The 15689-nt window shown below is 31.0% G+C and overlaps 2 protein-coding genes across 4 annotated transcripts in view; one reads left to right on the top strand and one right to left on the bottom strand.

The window, feature by feature from the left end:
• The window catches only part of LOC126777680 (protein Wnt-5b-like), a 54861-nt gene that overhangs the window by 6224 nt on the left and 32948 nt on the right, over positions 1-15689 (top strand). Inside the window, exon 1 of one of the 3 annotated variants that reach the window (XM_050500812.1) lies at positions 14962-15176. The exons of the other annotated variants lie outside the window; for them this stretch is intronic. Within the exon in view, the coding sequence (XP_050356769.1) occupies positions 15130-15176 (47 nt within the window). The 5' untranslated portion in view covers positions 14962-15129. Of the gene's footprint in view, positions 1-14961; positions 15177-15689 lie in introns of those variants that run through there. 3 annotated transcript variants of the gene reach the window in all.
• LOC126777707 (uncharacterized) lies at positions 504-5358 on the bottom strand. Its single transcript, XM_050500859.1, has 4 exons — positions 5011-5358; positions 4173-4258; positions 2317-2430; positions 504-652 (listed from the first exon to the last, which is right to left on the bottom strand). The coding sequence occupies exons 1-4, from the start codon at positions 5207-5209 to the stop codon at positions 524-526; spliced, it is 528 nt and encodes a 175-aa protein (XP_050356816.1). The 5' UTR covers positions 5210-5358; the 3' UTR covers positions 504-523.

Genomic DNA, 15689 nt, shown 5'->3' with positions numbered 1-15689 from the left:
GGCTCACTCATCCTTCAAACCGGAACACAATAATAATAAGTACTGCTGTTTTGCGGTAGAATATCTGATGAGTGGGTGGTATCTACCCAGACGAGCTTGCACAAAGCTCTACCACCAGTACAATCATATCATCATAGTATCATCGACAACCATCGTGAAACTGACGGAAAAGAAGCAACGAATCGTTACCAGTGACCAGAAGAAGCCACCGACGACTGTCCGATTGTCGCTTCCGAACACAACAACTACGGACTCCAGTGACGGTGTCCCGTGTCGGGAACAAAATGTGTCTTCGCTTGCGCACCGATTCTACCTGACTTAAAAATAATTTGATTATAATTTAAAAATAATAATAATTTAAGGCTTTACTTTTAAAAGCTCCTTATATATCAAGTTGTATAAAGCACGCATTTAATGTTAAATGTTTTAAGGGGTGTCATATGTATGTTTTAATTATTATATATTTCACTTCGAACTTGTCTTAGATGAATAGGAACAAAGTATGACAGTTTGAATATATTTATTAACATAAATTAAATAATGACGTGTAGTTGTCGGTATAGTTCGCTAAGTTTTTTTGCACTCCGTGCAGATAGAATTGATACGTCACACTTGTGATATTGCTGAACACAAACTTCATGCTTATGTGACTCTGAAAAATAAATAAATAAATTATCTGTAATATAATATTATATAATAATAATAATAATAGCCTGGGACATTATTCACAAACGGATATCTGATCCCAAATTAAGCAGAGCTTGTGCTATGGAAACCAGACAACTGATATACTACATATACTATTTTTCCTTTGTAGATACATACTTATATAGATAATTACACCCAGACTCAGGACAAACAGACATGTTCATGCACACAAAAATCTGTCCTAGGTGGGAATCGAACCCACAATCTTCGGCGTGAAAGGCAAGCATTCACCAACCACGCCAACCGGCTTGTCATAATATTATATATATTAGCTCTAGCAACACAGTCTTCACAGTCAGATACTATGCAACTGAAAGGTTTTACTCGAACGCTATATATATATATATATATATATATATATATATATATATATATATATATATATATATATATATATTTTAATAAATAAACTCATTCAAAGCACTTCACTTTCACCAGCGTGTTCGCACAGCAATATGATTAAATTAAACTTTGGTTTAGTTTAATTAAACATTAACGGCCATACTTATAAATGGTGCTAGTGGTGCTCATTAAACAATGCCGTTTCTTCTTTCAAACGTTAAATCGATAATGACAGAAAGAGATAAATCAGTGTTTGTACCCGTAATAATCATAATGATAAAGTTTATTTACTTAAAAAAGATAGATTTGAAGTTTACCGTCAGGTGACTTCTTTTAAGCTCCCGTGGTCTTTCAGGTCCCGTGCCAGAAGTGCCATATTAAAATATAACATAATTTAAACTTTAAATTAAAAAATCTAGTCATAGTCCGTTAAAAAACATACATAGCTCAATCGATGTATTGAAAATATTACGAAAACGTCATCCACATATGGAGTGCCGCGTGTACTAAATATATCAAAATATATTTTTTTTATATTCAAACCGTTTGCCTTATTTGAGTCTTTTGAAGTTTAACTAAAAAGTAGACAAAAACGCGTTTCCGTCATTTGCGTTGTTGATACGTTTGTGCAAATATTATGAAATAGATTCGCTTCTCATTTGCGTCAATTACTACGTCAAGTGCCGTTTCAAGAAATATCGTACACAAATTCGATCTTGATGTTTTACCCTTAGTATATTTCGATTAAAATTAAAAAGCAGAATTTCATCATTTGAAAGTGCACAAAGTCCTTCATTTTGAATTTTATAGATGGTCTCACCATAAAAAACAGACAATCTTTTTATTGTACAACTTTCCTGTCCAAACAATAACTTTGAGTCATATGTGGCTGTCAGATAAGGAAATTGTTAAGGAGTCAAAGAGACTCAATAATCTAGGCTCTGATTTGAGAATCTAGTAAGCATCGCTATAAATTGAGTACTGCCAATATAAGTCCAAAATTAATCCATTTTAAATTTCATTTTATACTAGCCTCTATTAATTATCTATGGCTCGTTTTCTGCTTGTTAGATTAACTTTATCTTAAACTATAAATGGAAACATGTTTACTTATACGTATGTATAAACAATTTAATAGCCTAGATTTAAGGTTTAAAATTTTACCAGATACACCAAAAAAGATACTGAAAATTAATTTACATTATGCGAAGTGATGAACTTGCAAATTTGAGTAAGTGAGTTAGTATTGAGTTGAATATGACGTACCTGCAACATTCCACCGTCAGTAATATAACCTCTGCTAGATACTCCATCGTGTCGCACAATCACTTTGAGTTTTGTTAGGATGTACCCGAAATCCTCGGTCGCATCGTATCTGTGCTAAAATGTGAAATTTAATTATTAAGAAACAATATGTGCAGTGTGCATCATCTAACTAAAGACCATTTCTTAGTTTTTTATACTTAATAAATTATTACATTTTCAAAAAGGCAAAGGTATTCTACTATACAGCCTTGACATTTAATAGTAAGAATACAGTTAACCTCAAAATACACAGATAAATAATAATAACAGTTAAACATTCAAAACAGACGAGGTAATATTCAGCAATTCAGATAATAAAATAAAATAATATGCAATAAAATCAATCGCAGGATCTTAGGACCTACTTAATATGTTTTGAAATCACAGAATGGCAGCATTGTCGTATTATCATCGTATTACATTTATATATGTATTATTATCGTATTACATTTGATTATGCGTCGGTAACTTGAGCCTGAATATCTAGTCCAATTGTAGTAAATATTTTTGTACTAGATAGTCTGTTTATTAAGAATGGTGTTAACTTCACGCTATTGCTCTTAGCAACGAAACAGTAATCATAAACATCAACTAATCAGGTAAAGTCTATGAAAAAGGGGTTCTATATACTAATATTATAAACGCGGAAGTTACTCTGCGTGTATGTTTGTCTGTTACATTTACACGACTAAACCACTGAACCGATTTTGATAAAATGCTTACTTAATAAAAAACCTATTTTGGTAAAAGGTAAGAACCCCGAGGAAGGACATTGGCGTAGCATTTTTTTTACATTTTTTTTTAATTTTTATTTATTTATTATATCTATAATAAATATATATCTTAAACAATATATACGATAGTAACTACAATAATATAATACTATGTCGTCGCTACTAACGCCCTCCAATTCCACAGCACATTTATTTATTATTTGTTCATTATAAACATAACAATCAAATATCATTTAATTTAACAAAATATAATATATAAATATATACATCTAAATATATATACTATAAGGAAGGGATGGGCTAGGAAGGAAAAATAGGTTAGGTCAATGTTATATTGATTGTTTTAGTAATGATTCAGTCTCATCATAGCCCAAATCGAGAAGCCAGTTGGTCATTTGAATTTTACACTGGTAAGTCGTAAGTGAAAAAATATTGTTATATAAAATTGAGCTCAAATAATTGTATTGGTGACTTGCGATCGCTGATTTAAATTGAATGATCCGGCAAACTCTATCACTTTTGCGTTGTTAGATACAAACTTAGTATTATAGGGAATATTTTTATGCTTCCGAAGAATTGTTTGCAGTATATACAGTTGACGCACTGTGAGAACTTTACAAGATTTATATTCCATTTACATTCCTTCCACCTGTCCCCCCATCTTAGCGAAAACTAGTATACAATAATATATGTAATTAATATAAGCCCGGTGAAAGCACAGCTTGTCACAAATACGCTGGATTTCCAATATATACTCTCTATCTATCTATTATGTAGCTGTTTCCTTTTTCGGTTAAAATAATTAAAAAAGAACCATCACAGCGAACGCTTACTTAATAAAAATTAATATCCTAAAATAATCATTCCTTAACTTTTTAACTTGGAAACTTCACCTCGTCTATAATAAAACTTAATATATTACCTTAATTAACAAAATATAATTTTAACAGTTAATATACACGTAGATTCGGTCTTGTGTTATTTGTATAAAGGTTATAGTTAATTAAGCTTGGAAAATAATGATATATTTGAAGAATTAAAAAAGAATATAATAATTAAAGTAAAATTAAAATTTATACTAACATTTTCCGAAGGGTAACTCAGGGTGAGTGTGACGTCCTGCGCGGGAAAAGTCCAGGCCCTCGTTCCGAATAGTAGAAGGTCTGATTCTGTAAATAATTATCATCATTTACGAATAACTTTTTTTCATATTTATTTTCTATTAATTTTATAACCTAATTAATGATGATAAGCTTGGTGGTAAGGCTTTGTGCAAGTCCATCTGGGCAACTCACTCATCATATATTCTACCTCTAAACAGCATTACTTATATTACTTTATATACAGGAACAAGGGACATAGCATCTTAGTTTCCAAAGTTGGCGTATCAGCGATGTATGTAATTACTACCTATTTCATTAAAAAAAAATTATTGAATTACTTTGTTTAATTATCGAAAAGGAAAATTATTACTATAATATTATTTATATTTAATTAACTTGGTAATATTTTTTATTTATTGTTTTATAACTTTCGCTTAGAGTTGTGTATTTTAAATATACATATTATACTATGTATTAAACTATTTGGTATGTTATATTAATGGAACAAACAACTAACATTAAAATATTTACGAAGAAAACTTCATTTCTATATATTTAAAAATAATATATATGTATATATATATATATATATATATATATATATATATATATATAAAATAATTCGGTTATTTTTCAAAGCTTTAAACTGTTAGGGAGTTTTTTGAAATAGCAAAAAAACTAACATAAGATATGTATTGAAAATAAATGTATATATTATTAGGCAGGTTTAGACCGTTACCAGATAAACGACACATAAAAAAATTTGCTCTATCAAAATAACATTAACTGAAGTCTTTATATAATAGTATTTTACTTACCTCTCTCGATCTCTGCTCGACAGTAATACTTTTGTACAGTCTTAAACAACGAGCTACTCATTAATTCACCACCACTAATAAAATCAATTTCGTCATCTTTTATCTCCGATAAATATGAAACGTCCTCTTTCAAATCCGTCACTGGCTGACTGGACAAGCACACACGAAAAAAATAAAAAAGAAATATTATCTTTTTCATAATAACCTCTTTTCATAATAAACTTATTTTTCATGCGTTCGTTTTGTATCACTTTTATGGAATATTTAAAACAGACCTGATTATTAACATTACAGACATAATGATATTAATGAGTGCTAATAATCACATAATTAATTACAGAAACAGAATAATATATCGAGTAACGATAATATTTATGCTCTTATCTGATAATAATTAAAAAGAATAGTGACGTAATTATAAAGATACGATTACACTCAGCTATCGTTTAAATTTGAAGTATTATTAGGTAAGTCTGTATAATAATTTGTATTTTATATCATAATAATGAATATATTTTTAATTATATACGAGCTACCCATCCCGACGCCGCAATATTTACTGACTTATATAACTCAATAGGCGCACGCCAGTAGAGGTCTCAGTCGGCATGATTTTTCTGTTTTCAGACAGAGGAGGAATTTGTTTTATTATATGTGTGATAAGTAGAAGATTTAAGTAGATTCACTGGTGTTAGGGCTTTGTGCAAACCCGTCTGGGTAGGTACCACCTATTCATCAGATATTCAACCGCAAAACAGCAGTACTAGTTATTGTTGTGTTCCGGTTTGAAGGGTAAGTGAGCCAGTGTAATTACAGGCACAAGGGATATAACATCTTAGTTCCTATGGTTGGTGGCGCATTGGCGATGTAAGCGTTGGTTAACATTTCTTGTAATGCCAATGTCTATGGGCGTTGGTGACCGCTTACCATCAGGTGGCCCATATGCTCGTCCGCCAACCTATACTATATAAAAAAAGTAATATCGAAAAAAAAAAAAAATTGATTTAATGTCAAATAAGATACTAATTATTCATTTACAGTTTCAAATTTAATTTTTATTTTTTGATTTTTATAATTAATCTTGTGCTGAAAGAATTAAAACATCGTAAAAATATACCGGATGAAAATCTGCCGCATATGTATCTACCAACCCGCATTGGAACTGCGTGGCGGAAAGAGCTTCAAACATTTTCCTTTAAAGAAGAGAAGGTATTATTCAATCCAGCAATGAAACATTTTATTTTTTTCTACATTTTTATTTTGATCAAAGTAAATTATTTTACAACTTATGTTCCTGTGATGTAAATACAGTTATATATCTACTATACATATATAGGAATTGATTATATATCTGATCGAGGTGAATAGATTTTGACAGTGTTTGACCGATCACATGTCCTGCGTTGCCGTGGCCGAAATCAATCAGAAGGACAGATCACTATAAAATATAGATTTAACGAAATACAGGAAGGCATTATATATGTATATATTATAGATACTAGTTATATATATATATTAACGCTATCTTGTAAAAGACGTTGAAAAACAAAATAGTTATATTATTGTTATAAGAACTGATTAGAACGCATTTATGTATCTTAATATCCTCCAGACCGATTTCGGCCACGGCGGCCAATCTCAAGAGAGATTAGCCAACTACGCAGGAGATATTACAGTGCACAAGTGTGTGCGCGAACACAGCTGCACTCTCTATTCCCTTACTCTCATAATCCGATGGGACGGCAATCAGACACGACCGGAAAGAGTTCAGGTGCAGGACCAACGGCTTTACGTGCTTTCCGAGGCACGGGAGCATACACACTTTCAACTTCCAGACTCCGGGCTGCTACTGAGAATTTTTAGACAGAAAAACCCAATAACTTTAATAGCCCGACCTGGGAATTGAACCCAGGACCTCCGGGTCTGCGGCCTTACATCAAGCCACTAGACCAACGAGGCAGTTAATTAAAAAGGCATTTATGTATGTATATCAATAATTAAGTGTTTTGTTTTATCATTTAAGTGCTTCGATTTAAATAGCTACTGGAATTATATTATAATAATAATTGTTATAAGCGAATGTTTATTATTTTAAACGAATTTGAAGTGCTTTAATCACTATAATGTTTATTTTTATACATATGTAAATGGTTGGTGGTAGGGATTATTTTTCACAGGCTCTCACTGTACTGTAAAAAATATTAACCATCCCTTACATCGCATTGATCACGTGAAAAGAAAAGACACAGCATTGTGTAACTAATCCTCCCCTAAACGTCATTAAAATATTTATATGGGCACACTGCTAGCACAAAAAAAAAACAATAAATAATGAAAAACAAAAAAATTAAGAAATAGAATTAACATAGAAATACATCTTTACGTATCAATAGTGTGTCGTCACAAACATGCTAGCCACTCAGCGTAAGTTGGCAATACCAACTTATAACGGGCCCTCGAGTAGCAACACTGATTTCTTATTTGATTGCCACTCAGCGAGAAATGTCATATCTATGTAAACAGAAATATTATTTCAATTAAAAAAATAAAAAAAAAATACATTAAACAATACTTTCGTTGGTATTAAATTTTTCTCGAGCCTTATCTAAATACATAAGAAACACAACAATTCAATCCGAATATAGATTTTTTTGTATCTTTTTTTAACAAATTAAATCTTTTGAACTAATCAAAAAGCTAAACCGGCTCCCACCCTTTGATAGGTCCTCATTAGAAAAACTTTACTATTGTAATGGGCTGTTCTACTCGCCGCTTACAATGGAATTATAAAGAGCTGTTAATACGCCATATTCGTTGCGAATTTATGTTATATTATCCTCACTTCTTTGAATTACTTTACATTTAAGCACACACAGGCTTGTCTTATTTCTGTATTGTAGGTTACTTATAAAGTCATATTATTTTGAAAAGAATATGGAAAATTCTCGCTGCTCTAGCGGCTGGTAAATATTGCTGAAAAAACTCACCACAAATTAAAAATCCAGCTCAAGCCATAACAGTAGTTGGATTTTTCTGTTAAGATATTCATTATCATTAGCAATCTGGAGTCTGCAGTGGTAATGGTGCCTCTTAAATCACGTAATGCCAATTGGTCTTGCGCTTGACTTCTTTCGGCTGTATTGGCGGCTGCAGATTAGAAGGATTATTTCGATTCAGAGATATATTATTGATAACTTAGTAAGTATCGTATTGCCGTCCTCTCTCAGTCGCTTTTCAAATATCTCAAATAACTGGACATTGCTAATAAGTTATCTTTTCAAAGAAACTTCTAGAACGATCATTCGTAGAAATGATACTACCCATTTACTGCATTTATTAGCTGTCTTATGTCAGCAGATAGTAGACGAAAATTAAAGAGTTCAAATAGCTTGTGTTAGAAATATGTCATATCATTGAAAAATTCCAAATTGTCTATGGTTTCATCTTAATACCATTGATTAGACTCGTGAGGTCTATGCCGGATAACTCTGTGACAATTAAAACGTAGATAATGGATTGTTATAAACAAGACAAAAGACTTAAACACTTGCCGTCTTTATATATATTTACCTTTAACTATTTAAGGTAAATATTTTACTACTTCAATATTATAATATTTATAATTCATAAATATTTATTTAGTATTAAAATTTTGTAAGACTTTTTAAGCACACAAGCAACGAATTACTTCATTTTTTTCTACAAAATCATTCATTTATTCAATACTAATATTTTTTTAAGATAATACATATATTGTGCTTATTTTGTAAATATAACTAATGTTTTATTTATTATCAATAAAAAAAAAACACAATCATTCATTCAACCTACGGTGTTAGCCGCTCTTACGAAATCTATAAAACAAAAATAAAAAACTCACCATTCAAACGTTCTCAGCTTCTCGGGGCGATAAATAAATTACTTTATACGCCTAATTCCATTCCGATTCAGTAATAATTATTTTTATTATTTTAATATATTTTTTATTGATCTTATGACACTATCTAGATTATACGTTGGAATACTCGATTATGGAATATGAGATAGTTATATGTCAAGTCAGAATATTTATTAAATACAGATATTATGCGTTTCTTTTAAAATCGAGCATACTTCTGTGAGTAAATAACCAATAAAAATATTAATTTTGTAACAAAATTCTTGCGACATGACGATATGCGCTCGGGAAATGGGTGATAAACTTTTGTAACTTCCATTTGAAAAATAAAAGAGATGGATTAAGTATCTAAAGAATGAAATGATTAACCATTTCTAAGATAATGTAATTATGTGCTTTATTTACTAATCGCCATACATATAAACGTAGCGACACTTTAGTTAAACATTGATTTCGCTCTTTCTGCCATTATTGATTTTACATTCGAAAGAAGAAGACAGCATTGTTTATTTTATCACACGCCAAACGACGTTCATATTTTGTCACCAAATGAATAAGTGTATCTTTTTATACTTTTGCTGTTTGTTACACATACGTTTTTAGTTCACGGAATCGATTCCGATTCACCTTCTCCGCAAAAAAGAAAGGATTTATTTGCCAAGCAATGGGGGATTCATATACTTTATACATAGACAGGCTTTTCCCGTACACTCTAAAAATTATTTTCTTAACACATAAATACACTGGCCTCCAAAAAAATCGACCCACCTACATTTTTTGTAAAAAAGCTATCGTATGGTTTTAGACTACCACATATTTATATTTTTAAGAGTGATAATGAAAAAATGCAATTGTAGGATTGTACAAAAACAGAAATAGTGCGCAAAAAATAGGTTTTTAGGTAAATATATGACAAAACACGAAAACACAAAATTTTACGCAATTTTATTTTTTTGTGTACAAAACGATTATGCCGTTTGTTTTTAAATTTGGGTGCCTAAATCTTACTTTAATAGGAGTGTTTCCTCCTCTTGACCTAATCACTGCCTGCATACGCCTATTAAGTGACCTGATTAGCTTTTTAATGTCTTCCTGTGGGGTCCGTTGCCATTCTTCAGTTAGGGCAGCTTCCAGTTGATTCAGGGTTTCTGGAATTGAATTTCGTGCTCGAACCGTACGTTTTAGCTGGTCCCAGAGGTGCTCTATCGGGTTTAAGTCCGGACTATTGGCTGGCCACTGCATAACTGGAATTTCGACTTCCCTGAGATAGTCTTTAACAATTCTAGCGACGTGAGGTCGTGCGTTGTCGTGCATAAGTTGGAAATTATCCCCAATATATCCAGCGTAAGGCATCACATGAGGCTCCAGAATGTCCGTTATGTAAGTTTCAGCATTAACAGCACGATTACGGAAAAAAACCAGCTCTGTGCGTCCCGTCAAAGAAATACCTCCCCAAAACATTGTAGAGCCTCCACCAAATCGGACTGTTTCTCGAATGCAACACTGAGAGTAGCGTTCTCCTGGCCTTCGCATGACGTTACGTCGTCCATCAGAGCCTACTAGAGACATTCGGCTTTCATCACTGAACAATACTGTCTCCCATTGGTCCAGTGTCCAATCGACGTGCTGCCTAGCAAATTGTAGTCTTGCTTGTCGATGGGATGCTGTGAGTTTTGGTCCTGTTGCTGGCTTGTGAGGGGTTAAGTTTTGCTCTCGAAGTCTTCTTCTTACAGTATTTTCACTCACAGACACTCCACGACTTTCTCGGAATCTACCTTGAACGTCAACAGCCGAAAGATGACGGTTTCTTAAAGACGTCAAACCAATAAAACGGTCATCGGTCGGGTTCGTGACACGCCCCCTGCCAGATCCTGGTCTCCTGCGATACTCCTCAGTCTCCAAGTAGCGTTTGTACACTCTTCGCACCGCTGAACGACTTAATTTTAGTGTTCTAGCCACATTTCGCTGACTTAACCCCTGATGAATAAGAGCTACGACTTGAGCAGCTTCTGCTTCAGTAGTATCCATTTTTTATGTTTAAACTTATTAAAATTATTGTTTCAACAAAGTTTCATACACTTAATCAATAATAAACATCGAACCGAGATGACTCCGCGTTAAGAACTGGAAATAAACTAACCATGCACTTTGTGCACAAAGTAACGTTTTCTTATCAATACTTTAAAAATATTCCAAATATCCTCAATAACACTTACAACTCCTCCAAATCAATATCAAGTGGGTAATAAAATGTTAAATGTATGTCCCATAAGTAAAACAATCCACCTAGGTCGTCGCATAGTTAAGATAACAACTTTGTAAGTAAAAAAATACGGGTGGGTCGATTTTTTTGGCGGCCAGTGTACATTATCTATTTCGTTTATTCATTTTTAATATTTATTTTCTGACACTTCACACAATTCAAGTGTCAGAAAGTTTTCGTCACAACTTTTGCAACACAATACGCGTCATCTGCTAAAATTTGGTAACAATTTAATTGTTTAAATTATTTATAATTGAAACGTTACATAAAATAGATTCTTTATGCTCACACAATTAAAATTTATACATATATTATATTTATTTTCTTTCTTTGCAATTAACGTTTTATGAATTTATTTGCTATAAAATTATACAAGGCGTTTTTAATTAGATTCTACCATTCTACTAAGAATAATAAAAAAAAATATGATGCATATTAGGTTTTATTAATTATGTACATTATAATATGCTTATAAATACTAATACATACTGCTATTTAGTAACAATATAAATTGTTAAGTGTATGTTCCATATATAAATATTTTTTTATTGATGCAAGTATTATATTTTTGGCTCTAAATGATTTTAAGTCTATCTGTATAAGCACAATTTATTTCCTCACAATTCCTCAGAGACTAAATAATGGAGATCGTAAGACAATTACATTTTGATAGATATAATATAACAATATCTTTGTTTGTATTGGTAGAAAAGTTGTCACATTAAAAACATAATCAATTTCGTATCAAATATAAGTCTTATCAATTTTGGCTTAATTATTTAAAATATAAATAAAAACAAATAATATGTGTCTCATAACTCTTAATATTTGATTATACAATACAAATAAAAGTACTTTAATTAAAATTAATACCATAAATTTCTACAGTAAAATTAAATCCGCCCCAGAGGGCACTTCGTAAATGCACATTAGCGTATGTCAGTCCAACGCCCCCCAAATCGATCTCAGCGGAACCCCCTTCTTCAGAATTATCTATAATGTTTAAAGCTGTAATAATATTATCCCTTTCTTCATAATATTTTGGAAAAGCGACATCTTCCGTCCGAACAGACAAAAAAGGCATTTTAACATGTTCACTTCTGTGGATCAACTTGTCATCAAATAATCTCTTACCTTCGTAAACACTTTCAGAATTCACTTTACAAATAAAGAGAATTAAAAAGAAAATAACGTCACTATTTCCCGCCATTATACTGTCAGATTTATTATGCTTAGTATTTAATCTGTGCAGATTATATTTGTCCCTTTTTTTAGTATTTGTTGTTAATTTTTTATATTTTGAAAGGCTGACATTGTCACGTTTATATCAAACGTGTGAAAATTCGTGACTGATAAGTTTCGATAAGATTGATAGATGTTCGCCATAGATGATAATCGCATGATAGAAACATAATTTTATCCGATGATATTGTTAAGTAAAAACATTATTAAAGATAAAAGTAATTGATAACTTTCATATTATTGAAAATGAAAAGGTTAATGGCGTGAAATCTTTTGACATTGAAAAAATATTGGTATACGTTCGGAATATAACCTAAAATTTTAGGACTGCTTAGTTCCACATATGGAGTATAAAGGTAAGAAGAAGTATCTCATATGGCCAGGGCAGTACTAGAGATCCATGGCCTCCTAGGCATTTTGACATTTGAGGCACACCTATTCTCAGGCGGTTAGAGTAAAATTATATTATTAATGGCTGGGTGGGGCCCCTCGTCTGGCCGGGCTCCTATGCCGATGTCTTTTACGCCTATGCACAAATCTGAGGCTGCATATGCTTCACCCAAAAATGTGTTTGAAACAAAGAATCATAACTACTAGAATGGAGCTACTGTAGCTGTAGGGTGATACCTGAAATTAACAGTTATCGATGAAGTGAAGTCTGCTTAGGGAAAAATAGCATAAAATATTAGTATTTTCGCCGGCAGATTGCCCCAAGTGGGACGGGGGTACAGATGCTTATGTATTTCTCTATGTGTCAACGTGTCGATCGATTAGATAGACGTGAAAGTGTAACAAACAAATTCACTTTCCTATTTATAATGTTATTTAGGATTGAGATTTCTTTTATAAATAGTTGTTGATTAAATTACCGAAAATTAATGGTAATTTTTAAACGTACTAGGTAAATACATTGTTTTTACATATATATGACAAGTATAAACTAAAGAAATAATGAGATAAAATTATATATTTTTTAATCACAGTAAGTACTGATTGTTCTTAACTATTTTAAATAAAATTGTCAACAATAATCGTTTCACTCGATGGCTAATTTCTTTAATTTTCATACAATTTTAGCGACTCTTTTTTATACACAAAGATGCTTCTTTTTACTTCTAAGCTTTATGGTCAGTATTATCATTCGGAATATAACCTTAAATGTTTGCTCTATTTAATCGCACACAGATACAATATTCCAAATCAATGAAGCAATCGTCGTAGTTGTAGAGCTTAATAAAAACTAATATTTTTATACGAATATTAATAGTATTAGTACTGTCATTAATAATCCTAAAAATTAAATTGTGACACTACCTGATTATAAAAACATGCAGGAACATTAAAATAACGTAAATCAAAAACACTGAAAAGATACACCAAAGGCACGAACCTAACGCCTGTGGACTTGTGAAAATAAAATTATAGATAAAAAATATGTCTATTTAGTCTGTGCATGCTTTTCAATCTTCACAGCGTAACAAATGTTATTGTTATAAGCGTTTCTATAATTATTATACTTGATAATATATAGAACAAAGATAAAAAATAATAGATATCTAATATATATTTTATGTGAATAATGTAGAAGTATGTTTTGTTATCAAGCGGCTTAATAATAAATTAAACTAAACGATGTTTTCTTTAGATAAAGTTAGATATTTCTCAGAAATAAGGAAAATTTAAACATGTTTCTCTTCATTGTGATAAGAAGATATAAGATAACAATATAACATACTACCGCGTTGACATTTTAGTATTCCTTTTTTACATCTGGCAACTTCAATTTTAGAAGTACATAGTAATCTAAAAATAAATATGATTTTTTCATAATATCGATTCATTGATTCCAAAATTTTCGTATTTAATTTGAAAAAAAGGTTAAATTTTTTAATGCTTGTAATTTAAAATATGTTTTTTACACTTATGTGTACGTATTGGTAGTATGCATGATGTTATGGTTTTGATTCAAATCGCATAACCTACTATAGTTCTGACAAAATGTATGTCAATACAGCTTATTTATAAACTTTGTTGGTTCACACTTATACTTCCTTATATATCGACATACATAAAAATTTCTAGTATTTAATTGTATCATTTTAGCAGTTTATTATTTATTAAATACATATGTACAATCGTAATATTCATAAAATAATCAAATGTTTTAAAGTTAATCGACCTTACTTATAAACGTTATTAAGCGGGTGATTAGTTAAGCAATGCAGTGTCTTCTTCGTTCGAATTTCAAATCAATAATGACAGAAAGAGCGAAATCAGTGTTTAAATAAACAGCCGCTATGTAAAGATCACAAATAAGGTCGTATATGTTTATTTTACGATAAAATTAGAAAGAGCGGAAGATTTTAGTTGTACGAATATATATGTTTTTTTTTAGATGTATCATTATATCCCTATAATTATATTCCATTCGTAAGAGTAAAGCCGTAATATAAACGTCGTTACCAAAATAATTTAATTGAATTTATTCACAGTATATTATATATTGATTTAAATATAACATGTAAATAGTTGTTTTTTTAATGTTGAATTACAATATTTTACGATGTATCGAGATTAATCAAGTAATTTAAGTACAAGCAACGAGGAAAAGCCAGTATACAAAGTCAAACATTAGTCTGAGAGTGCATTACACAAATTAATCGTCCAATGATGTTTATCTCGACGTAGTAGAGGCGATATTCGGTTAATTTGGCAAATGGCTCAGATACTGACCTCTGTCCAGGCCCCGACCTCGTTGATAAGGTAATGTGTATTAACATATTGAGCTTGGTTTACATGTCCCTGAATATGTGTAGTGTGTTTACTAATAAAATTCAAATTTTAGACTATCATGATACCGTTCAGAAATAGTTTTGTATTAATGTATTGTAATAATAAATCTTTTCTATTGTGTTTAATAAAATATGATCACAGTATTTTACATTAAGATTATAAATCGCGCTTACTGAGTGATGTTGGAAGAAGACATTATTAAATGTTTATGAGTAGGACACGGAATTGTCACAGATAAATAATTTCATGATTATCTGATTTCCGATTATGTCTATGGTATGTTCGGAAAAAAATATATGTTTTATATACAATGCCATAATAGCTTGTTTTGCCAGCGGTATTTTTTACTTTATAACAAGGAAAGAGTTCGGTCCTATTCAATAAAAGCGAAATTCTATAACCAAAATTTTATTTATAACAAGTCTTTGGAAAGTTTTTTACAAGATTTAAAACGTTACCTATTACTTTGTACGGATTATACAA

Source organism: Nymphalis io, chromosome 23, assembly GCF_905147045.1.
Source record: "Nymphalis io chromosome 23, ilAglIoxx1.1, whole genome shotgun sequence".
NCBI lineage: Eukaryota > Metazoa > Arthropoda > Insecta > Lepidoptera > Nymphalidae > Nymphalis > Nymphalis io.
The sequence above is the reverse complement of the archived record's forward strand: the minus strand, read 5'-3'. Positions and strand labels throughout refer to the sequence as shown.